The sequence below is a fragment of the Anguilla rostrata genome, chromosome 15, assembly GCF_018555375.3.
Source record: "Anguilla rostrata isolate EN2019 chromosome 15, ASM1855537v3, whole genome shotgun sequence".
NCBI lineage: Eukaryota > Metazoa > Chordata > Actinopteri > Anguilliformes > Anguillidae > Anguilla > Anguilla rostrata.
The window spans coordinates 2,799,685-2,824,667 of NC_057947.1; the positions used below are offsets into that span (position 1 = coordinate 2,799,685).

Genomic DNA, 24,983 nt, shown 5'->3' on the forward strand with positions numbered 1-24,983 from the left:
CATACTGTCACTCACACACACACACACATACATACTGTCACTCTCTCACACACACAGTCACTCACAAACACATACACACACACACTCACACACAGTCACTCACAAACACATACACACACACACATACATACTGTCACTCACACACACATACACACTGTCACTCACACACACACACTACCACTCTCACACACACACACACACACACACACTGCAAGCTCATGCATACACGCACACACTGCAAACAGACACTCACACACTGCAAACTCACGCATACACGCATAGACACACACACACACACCGCAGACTCACAAACACGCACAGCTCTCCAAGGCCAAGCTTTTGACGAAAACAGCCTCCATTGTTTTCCAGTGATAGAGAGACTCATTTCCAAGAGCTCCCTCCTCCAGAAGATCTGGTGGGAACGCAGGTGTGTGGAGAGAAGCAAACCCTCTGACCTCTCATCACCTCTCACCAGCTGCAAAAATAAAGACTCATCCTCACAAGCCCTGTTTGAGTTCAGACCATTACAGCCAATAGCACTTCAGTCACACTAACACTACACAACTACATCCATGTGCAACACCACACACACGTGCATCTGAAACCTAATAAGACACTCAAATAAGAGTTATGACTTTAAAAACAGCCTTCCAAGCAGGGCCACAGCATGGAAGGAACAGTTCTCTCTTACCACTGGAATATATGACGGCCAACCATACGTTTCACTAAAGATCATCTAGTTTAGCCCAACTCACACAGTAATCTCATGCAATGAACATACTGTACATAATCCTAAGAGGAAATTTCACCAATTAAACAGGTTTACCAACATTTTGTTTTGTCTAGCATATAAAAGGAAAGCTGTTTAAATATTGAATTCAAAATATTCAAATTGAAAAATATTAAATTAGTAAAAAAAAATTGTTTTTCATTCATTCGAAACTGCAACTATTTTAATGCAGGGAAACAGCACTGCAAAAATAGCATTTTTCAGTCACATATATTCCAGAGTTGGACTAAACATATAAACATATATGGTCAATATAAGGTCAATGAACTGCAAACACTATTAGCCTGTGGCATCTTGGAATCCAACAGCAGACTCAACCTTCCACTCATCTTAGCCCCCTCTCCTTTCGCCGCTACGAGAGATAGGGTTCGCACAACATGGCTGCTTGCGTCACGCGCGGGGTAGTGCTAGCTGAGGCATCTGCGTCTGAGGGGGAGAGCCGTCCCAGCAAGGCTAGACCGGGCAGACGCATTCTTACAGGCACAACGGAGCAGTCGCGCAGATGCACCCTGCCGCACGAGGACCAGTAACGACCACGCAGCCGCTCAGCAGACTGAGACCCTGTGCACAGGTCCACCAGTCAGGACGCTCAACTTGTGGATACTGCAGTTGAGGTGGCTTTCAGGTAGAGCAAAGGAAGCAGGACGACTTGGAATACCAGGCTTAACTGGACTGTGCTGAGGCTGTTCGGCTCTGATTCCTGGGCTAAATTGGACTGTGCTGAGGCTGTTTGGCTCTGATTCCTGGGCTAAACTGGACTGTGCTGAGGCTGTTTGGCTCTGATTCCTGCACTAAAGTGGACTGTGCTGAGGCTGTTTGGCTCTGATTCCTGGGCTAAACTGGACTGTGCTGAGGCTGTTCGGCTCTGATTCCTGGGCTAAATTGGACTAAATTACTGCTGCTTGACGGCGTTCGCGACACCCCGTTCCCCGTTGAGCGGTTTGGGCGGAGCGAGCATGCGGTGCGGGTACCCTAGCCTGTCCTGCGGCCTCCTGGTGGCACTGGTTCTGTGTGCCGCGCCCCGGACCCGGGCCTGCCAGGAGAAGCATCCGGAGCACGGCCTGGTGCTGGACTGGCTGAGGCAGCTGATCCTGGCCCGGCTGGGGCTGGAGGAAGCGCCCGTCCCGGGGGTGCCAGAGGGGCCGGGGAGGCCGGGGGGGCAGGGGGCGCACCGGCCCCTCAGGTCCCGGGTGGGGAGGGCAGCCCCGTCCGAGGGCAGGCAGACCCACCAGGACGCCTCGCAGGTCATCCTCTTCCCCAGCTCGGGTCAGTCCCAAACCCGGTCCGGAGCGTGAGGGAGGGGCTGGAGTTCGGCTGGGGGCTGAGCGTGAAGGGGAGGGGCTGGAGTTCGGCTGGGGGCTGAGCGTGCGTGGGGGATGGTGGGGGGGGGGGGGGGGAGGGGGGACAGACCAGCAGCTGCAGAACAGGGCAGTCAGCGGTCAACTGGGGGCCTGGAGTGGGGGTCAGGAAGGTTAGCTTTATAGGACCATATATGATATTAGGATCTGTTCTATGTATTTTACTAAAAAGCCTTAGGGGAGTTTTTTTTTTAATTAAATAAAAAAAATAAAAAAAACAAAAAAAATCCTAGTGTTTTAACAAGCATTCAGTCGGTATGGTCAAAGGGAGATGAATATTTAGAGAGCTCCAACACTATAGAAAAGGGATTTCCAGTGATGCGCTCTATCCAGGAGACTGTTAAAAACCAGCTCTGCAAACATTAAGGAAAAAATGTATGTTTGTACCTGCATAAGCATGCGTGCATGTATATGTGTGTGCACGTGCATGAGCGCGATGTGTTCATACGTGCAAGTGCGCATGTGTGTGTGCATGTATATGTTTGTGCAGGCGTGTGTCCGTGAAGTGTTCATGCGTGCATTTGTGTGTACATGTGTATGTGCATGCATGTGTGTGGGTGTGCGCGTATATGTATGTGCATGCACGTGTGTGTGTGTGCATGTATATGTGCGTCCATGCGTGTGTGAGACCTACTGCAGCATGCAGGCTGCGGTGCTGGAGGTAAAGGGGTTTAATGCTAATCCCACGGCCCTGTGTTTTATTTCCAGACTCCACGTGCGCACACACCTCAGACCCTCCATCCCATGGAGCGGGCAGCTTCTTCACCTACTACTTCCAGCCCTCCACCCACACCCTGGAGTCCACCATCACATCCGGGCACTTCTGGTTCTACTCGGGAGACGGGCCCCTGCCCGCCAACGCCTCGGCCCCCCTGTACGTGCTCACCGCCCAGCAGCAGCTGGTCCTGGCGGCCGACGCGCCCGAGAGGCTGGAGGAGGACGGCTGGGCGGTGTACCGGCTGGGCCGCGCGGTGCTCTCCTCCCTGGCCGACGGGCCCTTCGCCGCGCAGGTGCGCTGCCCGACCTGCGCCTGCCGCGCCGAGGCCGACAAGACGCCCTTCCTGCACCTCCGCGCCCGGTCCCGCGCCCCCGACCGCTCGCGCCGGTCCTCCATCCCCTGGTCCCTGTCGGCGCTGGACCGTCTGCAGCGCCCCGCCCAGGACGGGGGCGACTACGACGACTGCCACCGCGAGGAGCTCAACATCTCCTTCCAGGAGCTGGGCTGGGAGAACTGGATCGTGCACCCCAAAGTCTTCACCTTCCACTACTGCCACGGCAACTGCTCCAGCCAGGACCGCATCACCACCCTGATGGGCATCAGGCAGTGCTGCGCCGCCGTGCCGGGCACCATGAAGCCGCTGCGCGTGCGCACCACCTCCGACAGGGGCTACTCCGTCAAATACGAGACCCTGCCCAACATCATCGCCGAGGACTGCACCTGCATTTAGGGCCCGGCTCTTAGAAAAATGGCCCCGCAGTGAATCTCATAACCGTATTTCTGCAACCTGGAGCTGCTCCAAACGGGAGGGCCCTACCTCCAAAAGGGCGTGGCCTGCCTCCAAAGTGGAGGGTTTGGGTTACACTAAACTCCTCCCATTCGGAGTTTGGCCACTCCCCTTTGGCGCCAGACCAATACCCTTTGGAGCTGCTCCAGGTGCCAGAAATACCCTTCTTGTAATTTGATTGCCTGAAAGCATGATATTCATGATAACGGAAACTTGTGTCTATCGTTTTCTTTTTACTAATACATGCTGAAAAACTAATTTTTCAAAACTGGGCTAAAAACTTAAACTGCAGTTGTTTGTAAGCATTCTAAATTCTGTGCACACAATAAAGGTTTAGATCAATGATATTTAAATTGTTTTTTTTAAAATGTGCACTAACATGAATCTTTCATGTGGTGAAACATGTACACAAATTACTGTACTTTCAAATTCGCAGTTCAGTTTTAGGTAGCTTATGCAATGAGGTGAATATTGTGATAAAATGCTGTAGGCTTGGCCTAATTCCTATACGATTCACTGGATATGGATGTAAACACCTTCAAATTAAAGCTGACAGACAGCACTTTAACCTCATATTGTTTCATTGCGAATTCAGTGTTGGAGTACAGAGCCAAATCAAAAGGAATGGAGTTACGGTACAAATACTTACGGTACTGCACTGTATAGGCCATCATATGACGTGGTTCCGATAAAGGTACCTCTTTACTGAAACAACTTTCTATGCCTGTTCTTGAAATAACATTTTATTACCCAAGTTGAAAACAGGTAGTTTGCCTATTAATCGTATTTTTAATAAGTATATGATATTGGCGTATGTACACGACCGAATTTGTCAGGTTTAGGCGTTTAAAAAAAAGTTCAGAGACATTCAGTGGTATTAACAGGTGAAGCCAGAGATAATGCCTGCATACTCCCACTTAAAGATGGTCTCGCTAACTTTCGTCTTTCGATAACAAGCCGCCTAGGGTAATCCGTCCTCGACCATGACGGCGCCCTTTTACGGCGGTTGGCCCGAGGACAGAGTGGGTTAGAACGTCTATGGGTTGCAGACTCTCCGAAAACTTGGTATTTCACCCGGGGCGGTGCCTTACGTCCTGCGTCACACAGTATTGTGTGTGCGCCTGATGAGTGTTCTCATCGGCTCGCATTGGGTCGTCTCGTCACTTTTTGGATAAGCTAGCAAAACCGTAACCTAAACAGTTGTTTATTAACCTAATCTTTGCCTTAACCCCAAGGTTAAACATAGATGAGACCTCACGCCTAATTGTAACTTCAAACAGAGATTATTTTTTTATTATCATCGATTTTTGCTCCTTCTCCTTGAGCTCGCCGAAGCGTGCACTGCTACGTCCTGCAAAACCACACCCATCCGGGTGAAATACCAAGTTTTCAGGGAGTTCCGCAACTGAAGAGTCATGCAATCTTCACAATCCTCACCCTCAGTGCTACCAACTGCGGCCGTTTGCAACACGCAGACCGCAAGTTTCAGACCAACGGAAACCACAATGGCAGTTACAGGACTATTAAACATGTTAGTGAAAACAACAAAACACAGAGCACAAAATCCAGTTCAAAAAGTAATTCTTTATTCAGTTTCCTACGAAATTTTTTTTTGCAGAAAATACTATTTAAAAAGTATACGAATCAAAGATAACAAAAATATTTTACAGAAAATCTTGGTGTGGTACACAAAAAAAGTTTACATTTGAGAATGTCGGTTTATGATGAAAGATGGAGTGGTTAGATTGCATACAAGAGGCCTGTCCATTGCTTCAGGCTAAACAGTACAAATGCTTGACTGCCGTGACGTTTACTTGCTTTAATATGCAGTGTTCAAAACACGATTCTGTGCGTCAAACGAGCTACTGCATTGACCCACTAGGTCTTAAACGCACATCTAGATGGTCAAATTGCATAGCAAAGCAATGCACATAAAACGGTCACTACTTTTATAGTGGTGGCGTAGACCTACAGTTAATGCAAACAAACAGCAGTTACTGCCAACGGGTTTTAATAAAAGGAAATCCATAATCACTCCAGTACTCAAAGTGATTTATTGTGTGCAAAGTCCTCGTACGACAAACAGACCTATGAGAATGAACATAACTGCTTATCAATTCACACGTTCGGCCGAGCAAGATAATCGACTGGGTACCGTCGGAAATGCAACGAAGCTCGCCATTCACGTCTCCTGCGCTACAACAACAAATATTATACAAAAATGTCTTTTAAAAAAAGTAAATGATTAGAAATTCCACTTCGTTGAGAGCAGTTGGAAAAATAACCTCATCCGAGGTTTTTTTTTTCTTTACATTTCAAGAGTTATCAAAATATGCAGTTGATTATTTTTAATCTTCAAATATAAAACAAACACTAAAGAAAAAATAACGTTAACAGTTTGGAATAACATTTATACTCAAAGGTTTCAAGCTTTTTCCAGGTTTCTTTTTACTTTTGGCTAATTTGGACAGTGGCACATAAGGCTTCAGCATACAAGAAACACAGTCTGTAATCTTGAGAACTACAGGTAAAGAAATGCCTAGTGTCATTGCGGCCAACTCTTTTCAAAAACTAACTGTGCAGTACGTTGCTGTGCTAACTCGGCTAAAGACCGCGGCTGCCTTAACGCTAATTTAACTAATTACCCCTGTCAGAAGACCGTGTAAAGAGCAGAGTTCTGCTTCTGGCTAAGAGAGTCTCTGAAGAGTGCCAGTTTTCACAGGTAAACACAGGTGCTCTTATTGTGGTTCACTACTTATCCAAAATAAGACCCTTATAAGAAAAAAAAAAAAAATACAGGTTTCAGATGAAAACAGAGTCTTTTCTTTTTGGAATGACTGAAATGTAAACACCAGAATAGGTTAACTGAGATGCAAACCACCTCCACCCCCCCAAAACACACAAACACACACACGTGTACGCACACACACCCTCCCCACCCACACACACAAACAAACACACACACCCTCTCCCTCCCCATCGTACAGAAATTCCAGGTGGGCGAAACTGGAAGCGCTCGTCCTGTTGTTCCTATTTTACCACCAAAAGCGGCAGCGCCGTCGTCCATGGGGTAAGGAAGGGGGCGTGGCCTCGGTGGCCGCTGCTCCAGGTATCCAGGTAACGGCTGGTCTGAATACTGCGGACGTGCTGCACACGCAAGGCCACCAGGAGTACGTGTGGCGCTGCGGAAATGCCCTTTGACCTTCTGTGCACTGTTACACATCCCCCACCCCCCCACTGTTCACTGGCATTAATACTGCGAGGCACTGCTTTACCCTTCACCAGCGTGTTCACACCCCAGTCTCTCGCTCGCTCGCGCGCGCACACACACACACACACACACACGCGCACACGCTCTTCAGTCTCTCAGAAGTCCGCCGGCTCTTCCCAGATGCACCTCCTCTTCCTCGGAGCGCCGTTTTGGTCAGGGGGGGAGAGCGGACTGGAAGCTCGGGTGGGAGAAGGAGATTCAGGCTCGGATCCCTGAGGGGACAAAGCAGAAAGGGGCGCTGTGATCTCTCACGGTCGTTGGGCGCTGGCCTGCACAGCGCTGGGCTCCAGCTCGTCCTTCACAGAGGACTCTGACCAGCTACGGCCCGTCACTCATCAGAAGGCACGAATATCAGACCTGCACGAGTGTGCTACACTGAGAATGACCACTATCACCCGCCAATCAAAATAAGCCTTTTAATACTCACATATAAATTGGTGCCATCAAACAATGTACTTGTTAATTGCAGGGTTTGCTGCAATTAATCACAAGTTCTTTTTTCCCCCAACCTCAAATGGAACCCATCTTAAAGGGCTTACCATTTAAACGTCAAAGATAACGCGAAGCAGCACAGTTCAAACAAAACAAAGTTCAATAAAATGCACTTTGTCAGTTTAAGGGTATACGCAGTTCAATTAAAGCAGACTTAAATTATTCCATTTTAAACACACACAGTTGAGATTTAATCCTCCCCTCCCCCCCCATCCCAAGTTTATAAAGGCAAGACGTAAACAAGCATCTCTATCTCGTGGCTTAAAAAACACGTTAAACGTTAGCGTTAGCACAGGGTCGCAAATGGCTCGGGCCCCCAAACACGCACCTTTGTCGCACGTCCCTCCCTGCTTCTCCTGGGCGAAGTTGAGGCGGTTCTGCTCGGCGGCGGTGCCGTTGGACTCCGGGCTGCTGCTGCGGGACGGGTTCGCCTCCTCGGCCTGGTAGGCCAGGTCCAGGTGCTGCTGCGCCATCTTCAGGTGCCTCCGCAGGCGGTCCAGGTCGCGGCCCGACGCCTCGTCCATGAAGGACTCCCGGCCCGAGTCGGCCAGGTTGTCCCGGAACTCGGGCTTGGACGGCTTGCCCCCGCCCGGGCCCTTCTTCAGCGCCGTGTGGTAGCCGGGCGGCGCCGTGGGCGCCTGGCGGCACAGCGAGGGCCGGGCGGCGGCCAGGGCGCGGTGCCGCGCCGAGCGGCTGCGGAAGGAGTCGCGGATGCCGCTCACGCCCAGGTGCAGGATCTCCAGCACCGTCAGCGCCAGGCACAGCACGCTCACCACGTACATGATGATGAGGAAGATGGTCTTCTCCGTGGGCCGCGAGACGAAGCAGTCCACCGTGTGCGGGCAGGGCATGCGCGTGCACACGTACGACGGCGCCACCTCGAAGCCGTACATGACGTACTGGCCGAAGAGGAAGGCCACCTCGAAGGCCACACGGGAGAAGAGCTGCACCACGTAGATCTTCATCAGGCCGTCCTTCTTGATGCGCCGGCGCCCGTCGTGCTTGGCCGACGGCTTCTCCGCCTTCTTCTCCTTCTCGGGCTCGATCTCCTCCACGATCATGGGGTCCTCCTCGCCGTTGTCCTCCGCCTCCTCGTAGTCGCGGTTGGCGCCGCGGTTGACGATGGGCATCCGGCCCTTCCGGGCCTTGGGCCGGTAGTCGTCGTCCTCCATGCGGGCGATCTTGTGCATGGCGAAGCCCAGGTACATGATGGTGGGCGTGGTGATCATGATGATCTGGAAGACCCAGAAGCGGACGTGCGAGAGCGGCGCGAAGGCGTCGTAGCACACGTTCTCGCACCCGGGCTGCTGCGTGTTGCAGACGAACTTGCTCTGCTCGTCGTAGTAGATGGACTCCCCGCCCACCACCGTCAGCACGATGCGGAAGACGATGAGCAGCGTCAGCCAGATCTTCCCCACGAAGGTGGAGTGGTTGGAGATCTCCTCCAGGAGGCGCGTGAGAAAGCTCCAGCTCATGGTTCCTCTTTGGCCTCCGACTTCTCAGCTCTGGGGGGGGGGGGAAAGATATAAAGCTTAAAAGGTCTGTTCACCACAAAAATCATAAAATTAAACAGTGAATGTAAAATCTTTCCCCTCCCCCCTGAACATGCTCATCCAATGCCATCTAGGATCTTACTAAGACCTGCACTGCAATTCTTGTCCACAAGATGGTGCCATTTGCAACGCAATGAAGTTACATTGCCCCTGTGCCTACAGACAGTACTGTAACAGAATGACATCAGACATCAGCTGCTGAGGTTCATGTTGACTTGAATTACACCGATATGGCAGATGCACTTTCAGAACAACTTTCTACAAAGAAGCACAGTGGTGCATTGACACAGGCTTCAACAGAAAAGGATTATTAACATTCGCATCTCAGTGTTTCAAGAAGCATTAGAATCAACTCTAGTGTGATCTACAACCCTGACGGACAGTCAGCCAGCACATCCACATGAATGCGTCCAATTGGACCGTTTCGCCAGCGTGGAACGCGTGGAGCGCAACAGCGCTTGAATTTGGGGGGGGTCATGCTTGTGTAACAGCTCTAAATGCAGGCCCTGTGCCCCCCCCCCTGGGAGCGGGGCGCTCATTAAAGCCTGCGTTTGGGCAGGAAAGGGAAGGCGTGGAGCCAGGCCGCAGACGGGGCGTGCGGGCCCCGGGGGCCGGGACGCTGAATGGGGGTCTTTCACTCCGGGGGGCCCCGTGTTTCCGTCCCGCTCCGAGCCCCTCGCCGCCGGGCACACAGGCTCCGCCTCTCACCCCTCGAACGGCACACGGGCCACCACACAGCGTCAGCGCTGCGTTCTCCCAGAGTCCTTATGGGCAGCTGCTGCTCTGACTGCCGCCACACAGCGTCAGCGCTGCGTTCTCCCAGAGTCCTTATGGGCAGCTGCAGCTCTGACTGTCGCCACACAGCGTCAGCGCTGCGTTCTCCCAGAGTCCTTATGGGCAGCTGCTGCTGCGCTGACTGTCAACCAAAGCCGCCATAACAACACAGCCCAGTGAGTCACAGAAACACCCTTTACACGCTTCTTACACACCAGTTACAAGCACAACTAATGAGTCACAGAAACACCCTTTACACGCATGTTCCATGCTTCTTACACGCCAGTTACAAACACAACTAACGCTGCAAATCGCTCATACGACGCAAATTAAAACTACTCAACACAAAATGCTGCGCAGAAAACAGACTGATAAATAGCTTCACTTCGCTCTAAATACACAGACCCCTCTCTAATAAAATTTCATGAGCGAGCTCTAATGACCAATCCATTTTCTTAAATTTATAAGAATTAGACAAGGTAAGAATTTATACTCACTTTTTCAACGTGTAAACGGCAAATAGTGTTATTTTCTGTTAACAGGGCAGCTGGAGTTCTGAATTTACTCCCAGCTGGACTTCAGTGATTAGCCCTCTTAACTGAAGCACCCTGATTGGTTAAAATGTAAATTGTGATGAGCAGTACCAAATCCTCCCCTAGAGGGCAGTAACGACTGTGCTGCTTTTAGGGGTGTGAAAAAATACCGTGTACCGAAAAATCGTACCGAAACCAGCTGACGGTTCGTACCGAAAATGAAAACAGGCGAACCGCGGTTCATATATTAGCATATTATTTTATTTGAATGTAGTTTTCCAGTTTAAAAAGTATAGACAAAGCACTTTCCCACCGAATATTAAAAAGTCCGCTACAATGGTGGAGAGACAACAGCGGAAAGTTCCCACTGCTTGTCCCACTCGCAAATGCTTTTCTATCTATTCCAGCCACTTCAGTTCCAAGCGAACGAGTTTTCTCGGCTGCCGGGGACACCGTTTCAGCTAAAAGGTCCCAGCTCCTCCCTGAAAACGTGGACACCTTGTTGTTTCGTAAAAAAAACTTGTCATACAGCAGCCTTTCGAATAGCCAAAGAACCAAGCACTTTCTTTCCCTCTTTTTAATAAAATGCTTTCCTTTCGGTTTTATTCGAAACAATTTCGTTTGAAAGAATGTGTTTGACCATTTTATTTTACGAATTTTCCCAAAATGGGTTGTTTTAGCCCTGGATGCTGATTTCTTTACCGTGACTGGTTCTAACGGCTGCTTGAAATAGAAAGTGCTATCGGATATACGTTGGCTAAGTCGATACATCGTTTTCTCATAAAATGTAGTCGATACAATAGTACTTCTTTGAGACATGTATTAAAAAATAATTTAAAAAAAGTCTTATTTCATTGAAAATAAACAGCACACAAGTGATGTTCGATTATTATCCATTTATTATCCATTATTCCATACCGTACCCACTCTCCTCCCCAGAGACTCCTCGCTCCTTGCATTCGCTACCAGCAGGAGGAACGAAGCCACGGCATCTGGGGACGAGATTGTACCTCCCTAGCTACTTTCAGGATAAAATAACCTTATTTAAAATCTCAACTGGATAAAAATGCTTCATACCATTGTATTTGTTTAATCTGGTTCTTTATTCTTATTACAGCACTTAAAAAAAGAAAAAGATTCTCAAGATGACTGTTCTGGTGACATCTTCACAAATGATTTCACTAAACCTCCTGCACAGATGGCACTGTCTGAGAAGTACTGAATTTGAAACAATGAAATTAAGATTTTTACGTTTCAAGTTCAATCACTGTTTAACTTAATCTTACTTTTCTAATTAATTTCTAATGAATTCACATGAATGTAAATGTCCATAAACTGAATATTAGACTCACAGGTTTCTCTTAAGATGCAGTAAGATGCAGTAATGCTTCACATTCATTCAGAGTAGAGTAGACTCATGGGAGAACAATGCCAAACGAGCCGGACGTAACTTCACAATTCATCATTCGATTGGAACAGAATTTCTCCGGTGTCAAGGTTGTGACTAAGCCTTCTGTGTTCAAATAGTTCCAGGAGCACTTTTCAGATACCAGTTGAGATATTCATTGCAATACGCAGTGTGGAGAAAAAAAAATAACAACAATGACTGGCCTAAATTCCTAGACTCCACATTTAGAACAGATTGCTGAAGCCTGAGTCAGAACAGGGCCAAAGGACGTCTCCAGTTCGGTTTACGAAAGGTGTCACCCTCTGCAAAGCACGCCTACAGACCACTCAAACACACTGCTACACTTACACACTGCTAGACAACTACAATAAAAATAAAATATAAATACGAATATTAAACAAACTCATAACACACAACCCCCCACCCAACACACACACACACACCTGTTACTCTTCACAATTAACATCATTTCTCCTACTATGGACTTCTCTTAATATCTTCCCTTCAATGTGGCATTTATGAAGGATGATACGAATTGCTGTGCATAAGTGAAATGTTTTACAACAAAACTTTATAAGCGCTATATTTATATAAGCCCTATAAACTATGGAAAATACATTTCACAAATGTACATTTTTAAAAGCACATTGCAATATCTGAAAGTGCTAATATTTGCTCATATACCGTGAAGTTCTTCAATATCTTTTCTGATCACGGCGACATTCAAATCAGTACACTGTAGCATATTCAATCAAGAGGAAATTAGTCAAATTGCACTTCTGTGACATCTCGCAAGCCAGAAACCAGTGTAGTTCAGCAACAGACCTATTTCACTACATTACCCTACTTTCTACAGCATATTCAAAACCCAGTGTAAACAAAATCATTACATTACACATAAGGAACTGAATAAAACCTATACTATGACATTAAGCCCATTGCTTGTTTTATTCAGTTAACATTTCAAATCAGTTCATCCTAAAAGCAGTGAGGTTCTAATACTGCACAATAAAGCAGATTTGGCAGTGATCTTTTGGAGACCACCTTACATAAATAAGCAACAGGGTGATGTACATTTTAACCAATCAGAGGTGCGTCCGTGTGGCAGTCTGCCAATCAGAAGTGAACTTGGAGAGATCATCAATTACAAAACACACACCGTGCCAAATGACCAGCTTTGCCAGGTAGATCTGACATAATTAACAACAAAAGGAAATCTTATTTTTCTGTTTATAAATTTGGAAAAGGTAAGCAAAAATCTTTATCATCTTGCTTGCACAAGGTCTTCAACCGTGTCCAAGACAAAGAACACATTAGAAATCGCAGAGCGGAAGTGTTGTGGGGGGGGGGGGGGGGGGGGTAGTTACCATGTAATGGTTTCAGAAAAGACCTGAAAACTGCCAATTTATTAGTGCTGCATGGCCAACACAAATTGCCCCAGGGATGGGGTTGAGCTCACAGGAGGAGATCTGAGGATTCGCACACACCAGGGCTCCACGCTAACACTATTCTCACAGAGCATGTGATTTAGGAGCACCCTAATGCATCCCCATTAGTAGGGGCGACATAGCTCAGGAGGTAAGACCGATTGTCTGGCAGTCGGAGGGTTGCCGGTTCAAACCCTGCCCTGGGCATGTCGAAGTGTCCTTGAGCAAGACACCTAACCCCTAACCCCTAACTGCTCTGGCGAATGAGAGGCATCAATTGTAAAGCGCTTTGGATAAAAGCGCTACATAAATGCAGTCCATTTACCATTTACCATGAGCACACCAGTGTTCAGGAGCAAATGCTCCTAAAATAGGAGTCTAGATGCCTAGGACATGACTTCAGTGACACTACGTTGTCAGGATCAATCCAAAAATCAATTATTCGCCACAACCTACAAGCACTGCAGTCAGCCCATTCATTAAACAGCCTCAATGAAACTGGAAATAAACAATCAGCAGGAATCTACCTGGATCAGAATGTGGAGTCTGAGACAGTATGAATTTCTAAGAGGACAGAGAGCAGGATACAAAATGAGGACATCAGGCCAATGTTCATCAAGACAACCATGAAAATTGCACATCAAAATCATTGGCACTCCATAGTAGCTCTCAACTTTCCAGTTCTTGATTTTATTCGGCTTAAGGACAATAACTGCCCACTCAAAGGCAAGGTAATCTTCTCTGGGGTTAGGGGTGTGCCGCAAGTTAATCTCCACTACCCAACCCTAACCTGAAGAGACTGGTTTTTTAGAGTCCTCCACCCTGCCACCTTTTGACAACATCATACCTGATGCCAAAACATTAGACCAACTTCCCTATTAGCAATAGAAGAGTACCAGTTCAAACAGTTTAATTGTAAACGGTTTTCAATTGTAAAAAGAAAAAAAAAAAGAAAAAAAAAAAATTCATTTCCTTTAAAAATGGACTGGTGGCAGCAATGGGTCTGGAACAGTGACACCGCTAGCATACAGCGTGGGTCTGGAACACAGTCACACGGTTAGTGTACAGCGTGGGTCTGGAACACAGTCACACCGCTAGCATACAGCGTGGGTCTGGAACACAGTGACACCGCTAGCGTACAGCGTGGGTCTGGAACACAGTGACACCGCTAGCATACAGCGTGGGTCTGGAACACAGTGACACCGCTAGCGTACAGCCTGGGTCTGGAACACAGTCACACCGCTAGCGTACAGCGTGGGTCTGGAACACAGTCACACCATTAGTGTACAGCGTGGGTCTGGAACACAGTCACACCGCTAGCATACAGCGTGGGTCTGGAACACAGTCACACCGCTAGCATACAGCGTGGGTCTGGAACACAGTCACACCATTAGTGTACAGCGTGGGTCTGGAACACAGTCACACCGCTAGCGTACAGCGTGGGTCTGAAACACAGTGACACTGCGGGTCTGGAACACAATGACACCGCTAGCGTATAGCGTGGGTCTGGAACACAGTGACACCGCTAGCATACAGCGTGGGTCTGGAACACAGTCACACCATTAGTGTACAGCGTGGGTCTGGAACACAGTCACACCGCTAGCGTACAGCGTGGGTCTGAAACACAGTGACACTGCGGGTCTGGAACACAATGACACCGCTAGCGTATAGCGTGGGTCTGGAACACAGTGACACCGCTAGCATACAGCGTGGGTCTGGAACACAGTCACATCGCTAGCGTACAGCGTGGGTCTGGAACACAGTCACACCGCTAGCATACAGCGTGGGTCTGGAACACAGTCACATCGCTAGCGTACAGCGTGGGTCTGGAACACAGTCACACCGCTAGCGTACAGCGTGGGTCTGAAACACAGTGACACCGCGGGTCTGGAACACAGTGACACCGCTAGCATACAGCGTGGGTCTGGAACACAGTGACACCGCTAGCGTACAGCTTAGGTCTGGAACAGTGACACCGCTAGCGTACAGCGTGGGTCTGGAACACAGTGACACCACTAGCGTACAGCGTGGGTCTGGAACACAGTCACACAGCTAGCGTACAGAGTGGGTCTGGAACACAGTCACACTGCTAGCGTACAGCGTGGGTCTGGAACACAGTCACACCGCTAGCGTACAGCGTGGGTCTGGAACACAGTGACACCACTAGCGTACAGCGTGGGTCTGGAACCCAGTGACACCACTAGCGTACAGCGTGGGTCTGGAACACAGTCACACCGCTAGCGTACAGCGTGGGTCTGGAACACAGTCACACCGCTAGCGTACAGCGTGGGTCTGGAACACAGTCACACCGCTAGCGTACAGCGTGGGTCTGGAACACAGTCACACCACTAACGTATAGCTTCAGACTGGCCTGGAAAAACATACTCAGTCTCCTCTTCAAGCAAAACCACAAAACAAGACTCAAACAACTGTTCAACTGTTCGGTATCTGCCTGCAATCTGTACAACTAGCAGTGTGAATGAGGTCCGTCAGCCTTAGAGGGACCCGTTATAACTTGCAAACAAAAGGCTAGGGCCTCACCCGGCCCTCGTAATTACAAATCACAGGGCGCATTCAGAAGCAGCAGTGTTCCAAAGCCATTTAGCAAAGTAATGCTCCACGGAACATTCCGGGGCGGCAGTTACCCCGTCAGAGGGACAGCTCATCCAGTGGCCGCACTGAAAACACGCGTCCGTTCAATTGCTTCCAGACACCCGACCGCACGGCTCAAATGATCCGCAGTCGTTAAAAAGGGCTTTAAATTCAAAGCCAATGCGCTGCTTTCTCGTCCTCTCTCTCTCACGACAGTGCCGGTTGGTCTGTTTTCCAAGGGCCAAAACTGCTGGGCTTCACGGTTCTCCTTACTGATGACAGGGCCACTCTCGTTAATCACTCAACCAAACTCTTTCATAAAGAGTGCAGCAGAGTTTCAGTGTGTGATGAACAGCTATTTAAAAAAAACAAAACCTTTTAACAAATTGCATTGCCATGGCTGGCCTGAGGGCATTTAGATCTGTGGTAAGAAAATAGGCTACCCTTTTAAGTAACTCCAAAGCAGCTCGTACAGCAATGTTATGCCCAGGGTTGTAACTACATACATCACCTGATTAGTCTTCAAAAAACAGTTACTACTTTTTGGTTTGAACCATTTCCTATGGCACATTCAACTTGAGACTGCAGCACTCAAGACAGAACATGATATAGACTGATCTAAAGACAGAAGACAGGCATGATATAGACTGATCTAAAGACAGAAGACAGGCATGATATAGACTGATCTGAAAAAGAATACGGGCAGGATATAGACTACGCTGATCTAAAGACAGAAGACAGGCATGATATAGACTACGCTGACCTGAAGAAAGAAGACAGGCATGATATAGACTGATGTGTTTAGCACCAAAATGAATGCGTTTACACGTACACCATCTTGAACAGACTTAATGATCAAACATTAGCATGCTGGACCTCCTTGCCACATACACAAAGTAAATAAAACGTAATGCTTCTCTAGCTCAGGAAACGGGCCATCCCAATTACTTTAGTTAGCCCAGATGTGGCAGCCATAAACGGCAGTTTATTTCAGGGACATAAAGGAAAGAGAAATGTCACATGGTCATAAGAGACACTTGTCCTCTCCCAAGCCTAAGGCCAGACAGAACAACCGCACTGCCTTTTCACACAAGTTTGCTTTTCCAAAGTAAGCGTTTCTAATCAGACCCGAACACAACGATGCAGTTGTAAAATGCTGATTGGTTTTTACTCACTTAGCTTTTAAGGCCTAGACGATAACACTACTGGAGAAAAATACAGACAGCAAGCAGCGAATCAAAAAAGCTGAAAATTTAGGTTGTCCGTCAGCTGTTTTACAGCGTACATACAGCATTGTCCTGACCCAAAATCAGAACATCATCTTGGTTTCCACCTGACATCAAGTCTCATTGTCTATAGAGCAGGGTAGTAAGATATGAATGCTTTCACCAGCTCGAGCTCCATTGTCACAAATGTAATTGTATACCTTTTTTTTTTTTTTTTACAGAAAACCTCAGAAATATTATACTTTCTGGAAACTATTACAAGAATCCATTCATGGACATTTAATAGAAAAATGACAATGGTCAACACAAAGAATAAGACAATGGAAAAACAAAGGTCCTTCCTGCTATACATGTTTAAAGTCATGGGGGAAAAAACTAATTTTCTCTCTCTTTTTAAAGTTCATAACGTCTCAAAAGCATCTCTTTCCTTGTTAAACAGGAAAGAGAGAATGGACTATTGAGACATTCTGGACAACAAGTCAAGAGTTTAAGATGACAAACATGATAGGTTATTGTAAATTTTAAAAAGGCATTATTCATTATTTGGACATGAAGAATGCAATACTACACTTTCCTAAAAAATGTGTTAAGCTATGATGACTGGCAGAAATCTGCACGGTGAAAATGCCAACCGGCTGCTAGCATTGATATCTGCACATCTTTTTTAAGTGTTAAAAGCATGAAGGGACAAAATGTTCCACAAGAAAAGTGAATACTGGACGCATTACGCAGCATGAGTGTGTCGTATAGCACATGGCTTGCTCTCACTAGTTACTAGGAAATTGCAAATAAAATTCAACTTTACAACCCGGAGTTTACAGCGAAGTGAAGTCGTCATCTTAAATAGGGACTAGGGAGTCCACGAAAGCACGATCACGGGCAGATGACGCTAATTAGAACAAAACCTATTTTGTAGATTACGCATAAATGCGCAATATATTAGCAGTTTACAGGGGCCCTTGTTATCAGCCGGGTAGACACTGAGTAAGGGACACAGTAGGTTATTTCCATATATTTCCTAGTTTCCTAGTGCAGCAGGGTAAAAATCGGGACAAAATCCCAGCAAAGGAGCGAGTGGTGTAACTGTCCCGCCACCCTTTAACCGCTGGTTATAAGGTAGCTAACAGGAGTAGCAACATTTGAATAAATTTGATGGTTTTTTGAGGTCGCAGAGACAAGAGAACGGAGACCTGATTCAATCAACAATGTGGTCCGACAGAAATTCAAGAGTAGACTAATGCTTTTTATTTCTTTTTTGCAAACAAAGAGTAGTGTGAGCTTAATCGCTGAAATTAATTCGTGAAATTACTCTGTGAACAAAAACATTCATTTAAGGACTTGTTGAATGATTGGAAACAATAACAGTCATTTAATGTCTAAGGTTGATAGAACTGAAACAAAAATGAACTATTTTACAATGTAACGTGAGCGCTAATTGGACAAATAGCCATGCTAGCTAGCTATCTCTAACGTTGAGCTAGTTCTATCCACACGAGACGCTTAACTAGCTGACCAGTAACGTAAATGTACAGCCGCAGAGACAGGACGAGGAAAAGGAACTGCGTTACAAGTCAGGAAAAAACAAAACACAAAAACCAAATGAAAAAAAGCAAACTGGCAAGGTAGCCAGCTAACCGTTGGCACCTGGACTTAATTCGCGCGGTAGCTACTGTGACTACCGAACTACTTAGTCTAGCGTTCGCTACATAGGTAGCCTAATTTAAGTAGTCTCCAGCGTATTTATCCATTTTACGCTTCTGGATAATTACTGAGCGTTGCTGATTTTTTCCTAATTTAATCAGAGAAACAGTATAACATACATAACGTGCCACTGTTCACAGGGAAGAAGTTAACAACTATTTAAATAACTGTATGGCAATGCAGTGTTTATTTTTCCTGTGCTAGTTACTTTTAACTGTGCCATTAACATTTCTACCATGCTAACTAGCATGAGGGCTAGTTTAAGCTAAGGTCTGTGTGTACACCAGTTGAACTATTACCAAATCATCGTTCAGGTGAATCGACAGCATTCACTTTAAAAACGAATATTGCACCATGTATTAACAAAGTAGCTCAAATGGCAAATTGCATTATAATTGACTGCCACCTTAGGGCGAATATCAGCATAGTCATCTCTTTCACAGGTCTCCGTCTCATTCCCTAGTGCTGTTCATCCTCTTCATTTTTTCTCCAAGTTAAGCTCCACGCAACAGCAGTAACTAACAAGTTAATTCGCTTACTTGAGGGTAATTAACGGAGCAGCCCACTACCGTTATTTATGTTAGCTAACTGGCGAATATCAATAGTTTTATATTGCGACCATCATTAACTTTTTCTGAATGCCTGCTTCGATCTGTTTCTCAAGACAGCAGAGTAACAACATGAGCTAGCTGATACTAGCTATGGCAAATACTGGTACACAAGTATGCTGCCACATGTTTAGGCTTGCCAACAGTGTTATTTCCCCCCCCAAACGGGACGTTTACCTACAAGAAAAACACAAGAAGTTTCGATCTAGGCTGGTAAGTTTTAAATGCTTAATAGCGACCAAATAATTTAGTGAATCAACGCGGAGTAAAACTTAAGCAAACTATCATAGCTACCTTTTCAACTTTTATGCGTCCTCCTGCTCGGGAACGATGCGGCTCCAGTTGATGTTCCCCAATTCACTATTACAATTGCACTTTTCCCTCGATTTTTCGGCATAAAACAAAAGCGTCCTTCTCTATTAACCCATTGAGGTACCATGTGACCCTCCAATCCATGTCGGGGTACTAATACGAGGAGGACAAAGAAATATCCCAAAATCCCATTTCCTCCTCCCCCTATCTGCGCACCCACCCCCAGTTTGGGGCCCATATATTGAAACCTGAGATCGTGATCTGCGATTCGCGCTTGTGCCTGATGCAAGCTAGCAACGTCCTGACTCACTCTTCGCCGTTTTGTTGAGTTTTTTTTTTTTTTTTTGAATTTTGGACACGATCATTGTGTCGCCTCGTCATATTTGAAGTCATCAAATGTAACCGTGCACAGACGAGAAGTTTAACCGTATGAATTTCGCTGTAGCCTAGGCTACTTGACTTAAATGATCCTCTAATGAATTTAACGGATTCAATAAAACGTATCTGCTCGTTTTGTCAGCGTAGTCTTAATCTACGAATGATTAAATCTAATTTACAATTTCAGGTCCTAATTTTGTGTTTACCAGTAGCATAAGTATTGCATAGGCATCCCTGCTAGCCTAAACATGCACAGGGTAAAATGTGTTGCATCACTGCTTAAGTAAGTCTTGTCTGTGATTTGTGGACCAGATGGAATATAGCTACAGGTTATCCGCTGCTCTGTCCCTGGTAGAGTCTATTTCTAGCTCTAGAACCTGAAATGGTAATATTTCCGGGACATTCTCAGAATTCCGTTTTCTCATGAACTATAACAGCGTAATTATGTAGCCTTCTCAACATTTAGGGTATTTGTTGCAGAATTTTAGCTAAGTAACAAGGGTGTACATTTTATGGCCAACTGCAGGCTATTCGACACCCCATATATTAACCATTATTAGTGGTGGGATTATGAGAAACATCAACAGTTAACAAATATGTGCAGAAAGTACAGTCTATTGTACGAGTTTTTTTTTGCGACAAAATGTTTGCACTCCTTTCCCCAGAAGGTTATGAACGTTGACACAATGCATCCCGTTTTCCAGGTCTGTTTCTAATCTGTGAATGTGTGTACATTTCCGTGAAACTTAAATTTTTTATTTTATTTTATTTTTTTAAGTCTGTATAATTTTAATCAAATTGGCAGAAGTGGTGCATTGGTGAAAAGTTTGAAAAGACTAAAATGGTTCACATAATATGCCAATATTTGCATGGCAAGAAGAATACATTCTCTGTAAAAAAGAAAAAAAAAGGCTTAAAAACAACTGAGTAAAACAAGACTTGTTTTAAAAAAAAAAAAAAAAAAAGACTAATAATTTATTTTAAAAACACCAGCAGTACAAATATTCGTGGCTCACCTCCTTCCTTCCCCCTGTCCCTACTGCCAGACACTTAAATAGTTGAGCCAAGCAGTTGCACCTGGTTACAATCACATCAGATTAACAAATTAAACAATTAAATAATCAATTAAACAATAAATACACAATCAATTAAACAATTAACAAACTAGTGAAGGGCCACTCCTTCACATTCTCTAAGTTTTTAAAAAAAATTAAAAGTTACATTATTTGTTGCAATTGAATATATTGTAAAATGAGGAAAACTTGAAGGAAATATTGGCTTATGAGCGAGTTGCAGTATGATAAGAACAATAACTAATTTTTGTGTGTATGGTGGAATATCCTACATGTCCTTCTGCAGTAAATCGCCAGACAGTATGCAGCACTGAAACACATGCCTGTGCAGCTGCATCCGTGCTTGCAGAATCTGCAAGCTTCCCCTGAATTTCTTACAGAGGAACCCACAAAATACTTTAGGTTCCAGGTGTTTCCATTCGACCACAAAGTAAAACTAGGGTAAAACGATGTTTGCTTTTACCCGACTTAATTTTTGACAGTCAGAGAAGATGGTCAGCGAGAGAAGTCTTTTTATTTAGCCTTTTCTCTTTTTAATGTGTTTTAAATTGATATAGTGGACACCTTTCGTTAGAATTGAGTTGAGTCTTGTCAGTAGAACAAAATATTTCTTGTAGAATGCATTTTGGGGGGAAAAATTGTTTAGATAGACATCTGAATTTTTCATAACACAAATATATGATAGGTCTGTGAAGAAAAAAAAAACATTCAGGTGTTCACCATCTCTGCCATGTGCTTTGACTGCTAGCTGGTTTACATGTTGCCAGCTATGTCAAAAAAGTAATTAGAAGTTTACTGGGTTACTGCTCATGAACAGTAACATTTACAAGTTTCAATTTTCTCATGTATGAAATATAGGATGAAAAAGATTTTTTTTTTTAAATTAGAGAGTGCACAGGGAAAAGTGTTCAAATGTGACCACAACAGTATCTTTGGGTATAATTCTCTTCCTGCAGGAGCATGTTTAAATGTCTGCAGCAGTGGCACAAGCACATGGGAATGGAGAGAGAAAGCGCTTCAGAAGATGTGCAGAAGCCATTCTTCCCCTCGATGGTCTCTCTGGGCACGTGCAGAAACGCGTCCAGCTGCTCTGGCACGGCGAGGTGTGAGGTGCCCGCACACTTTCTGACATGAACGGAGACCGAGCAGCGCTTGTTTAAGTAGCGCAGAAACATTTCCTCTTCCTGTTCAAACGGCCGTTCGGAAGTTGTTGCTAGTTCAGTCTCCACAACACTTTCGTTGCAGGAATTTGGGGTGGGGAGGGGGGCGTTCTTTTGTTTTCCCATTTTATTTTTACCCTGGTGGTCTTGCTGTTTCACACATTGAGGGTGCCTCTGGAAAGCCTGACCGCAGGGCCACTTGAAAAGACGGGCTAAATACAATCTAGGGCATGAACCATGGCTGGCTCACAATCACTGTTACAAAACTCTGAGGCAAAAATAGAATTTCAGTATTAGTTGTTTGCCGATATTACTATTTACACCACCAAAACCTTATCGCACATTGCAGAATATGAGAAAAATAACCCCCTTGCACCCAATCTGGATTCCACTGTTTGGATTAGATAGCTGCATTTAGTGACAGAGGCACTTTTTATCAGGGAAAGTATAGCTAAATACTGTTCTGGAGAAATATTAAATGCATTTATTGTCGCAGAATCAGATAGAATATGTTCATTAGCCTTTGGATTGTTTTTAGAACGCAGCAGAAGACAAATCAGTTGAATCACAGTTGAAGTTCAAAAATGCCTCTCCAAATGAAGCAGAAAATCTGAGTGTCTCAAGGCATTCCTTTGAGCCGTATCAGACAGAAAGTTTGCGCGGTATACAGATGAGCTTCACCGTAAACTGCAGCCAGGTGCCTCATTTTGTGTCTAGTCAAAACGAATTGTCGCATTTTTCCAGTGTAACTGAATCCTGCAAAGCAAAATCCCTGGTTGCTATTACGTTAGCGATCGGCGTTGGGCATGCACTCTCATAAATGGCTTGGGTAGCTGTTTGGTACGATAAAAGAGGTCTGTGTTGAGTTTCAGGTTCTTTGTTCTCTGCTCCCTTGGTTGTTTTGCGGTGAAAATCTGATTGATCTGATCTTTGTTGCTTAAAGCCTGCTGGACGCACAAGTCCAGAGAATGAATAAACGTCCCTCCACACACTGATACTGTATTCTTTTACTTTTCTCCAGCACTCTGTTGTGATAAACACTCTGAATAATGAGGTGCACTTACATGAATGAATTTTAAGACTGTTTCATGTAACGAAATGCAGGTATGCTGACTAATCGCTGGCTTTTGCAGTATTGATGTAATGCTGGTAAAATGGTTCTGGTGTTTTCCTGTAGCTAAGTCAGGGAAAGAGACAGTCTTGATGTGAAAAGAGAAGTGTGTAAAAGGACAATCAGCTGAACCTCTGTGTACACGCGCACATGCACGTCCTCCCACGGTCTCTCTTCTGCTTGAGCTTCTCATTGCAGGACATTTTGCGCAACACACCCTGATTCCCATTAACCGCCAAAGGGTGGGAGTGGAATCAAAATGCTTATGCAAGTTCAGCATTACCTGACATTTTGGCTTCCTCGGCACCGAACGACTTTAACAGGGTAATGGAGTTGAACAACCACGAAGACTGTCTGCATGCAGGTGTCGTTTTAAAACGCATTTTCTATCCTAAATACTTTTTACACAATCCAGTCTGTATCAAGTTACTCCTGCTGGGATTAGGTGCTGAATTTGCTTTGTATTTCAGCATTTGCTAACTGTGGGTGTGAGTGTTCTGATGAAGTGCACTGCCAGACTGCACATCAGTCAAGTACCAGGAACCAAATAAAAAACAGGCATCTATGCTTGAGGAGAATTAGGTAATAAATGAATATTTTACTCAGCTGAAAAGTGTATGCGGTTAAAATGCACATTTAATGAAATTCATTAGGGAATAAGAAAATAAACATTAGTCACATTCATTTTCCTTTAGACAAGTTGTTGAAAATTCCCAAATACCAAGTACAGCATGGTAGAAATAAGTTTGTACCCATTTCTGTTTGGCCAGCAGTGTAATATAATAGGGAACCGCTAAGGAATTGGTCACAGGTTTGATTCCCGGATAGGACATTACAGCTGTACCCTTGAGCAAAGTACTTAACCTGCATTGCTTCAGGATATATCCAGCTGTATAATTGGATGCAGTGTAAATGCTATGTAAAAGTTGTGTAAGTCACTCTGGATAAGAGCGTCTGCTAAATGCCTGTAATGTGATGTAATGAACCTTTCATGAACTCTCATGCATATGATGTATGTGTGTATACGATAATAATATAAAGCACCCCCTCGCATGGCATTTTCTCCTCAGAATTCTTGCATCATGCCGTAGTCCCTCAGGATCAAATCTGGCTAATGTTCTACTGGCGTACCTTGAGTTGTTCCCATGCCAACAGAGCTCTGAGCCTGAAGCTCAGTGGGTGTTCGGATTGTCCCCAGCACACACCACGGAGAGACCCGTCCCTGCTCCCTGCTCTCTTTGTGTCACACGCATAATGAGCTCTGAAGAACTATTTGGCCGTCCTCTCTGAGGACCGACTCGGCTAGCTCTATAGCCGACTCATTTCTCTTGCTTGCTTTCGCTAGAAAATGTCGAAGGTGCGACAATTCCGGTCTCCAGCCTTTAAGGGGAAAAAGTTTCCGAGTCTGGCCGCGTCGTATCTACAGCCTCCCTTTCACTTCGGCTGGACAGGGCTTCCCGTCCGCGCTGAACGGAGCGGGAGCTGTTTACGCGCTCAGCTTGCGCTGAAGCACCTGCAAATATTGGCCGTAGGTTCGTTCCACATGCCATTAGAGGAGCTGCCGGCATTCCCCTCGTTGCTGAAGCAGTTCAATTCACCGTCCTGCAGGGAAGTCGAGCGAGGCACCAGGGGCAGTAATGCTTCCCACCTGCAGCCTTACGATTCCCCTCTGTGCTCAGCGCCGGGCTTTACAGCGCCTGTCTGGGGAGCA

General features: G+C 45.8%; 2 protein-coding genes across 2 annotated transcripts; one reads left to right on the forward strand and one right to left on the reverse strand.

Moving 5' to 3' along the window:
• The first annotated feature begins 1,195 nt into the window (after positions 1 to 1,195).
• On the forward strand, positions 1,196 to 4,215 carry inha (inhibin subunit alpha). The gene is made up of 2 exons (XM_064310156.1): positions 1,196 to 2,056; positions 2,857 to 4,215. The coding sequence occupies exons 1-2, from the start codon at positions 1,747 to 1,749 to the stop codon at positions 3,594 to 3,596; spliced, it is 1,050 nt and encodes a 349-aa protein (XP_064166226.1). The 5' UTR covers positions 1,196 to 1,746; the 3' UTR covers positions 3,597 to 4,215.
• A 1,002-nt stretch (positions 4,216 to 5,217) lies between these two features.
• On the reverse strand, positions 5,218 to 19,842 carry LOC135240555 (gap junction gamma-1 protein-like). The gene is made up of 3 exons (XM_064310154.1): positions 19,533 to 19,842; positions 7,745 to 8,921; positions 5,218 to 7,136 (listed from the first exon to the last, which is right to left on the reverse strand). Exons 2-3 carry the CDS (start codon positions 8,889 to 8,891, stop codon positions 7,123 to 7,125), a joined length of 1,161 nt encoding a protein of 386 aa, XP_064166224.1. The 5' UTR covers positions 8,892 to 8,921; positions 19,533 to 19,842; the 3' UTR covers positions 5,218 to 7,122.
• Between the last annotated feature and the right edge of the window lie 5,141 nt (positions 19,843 to 24,983).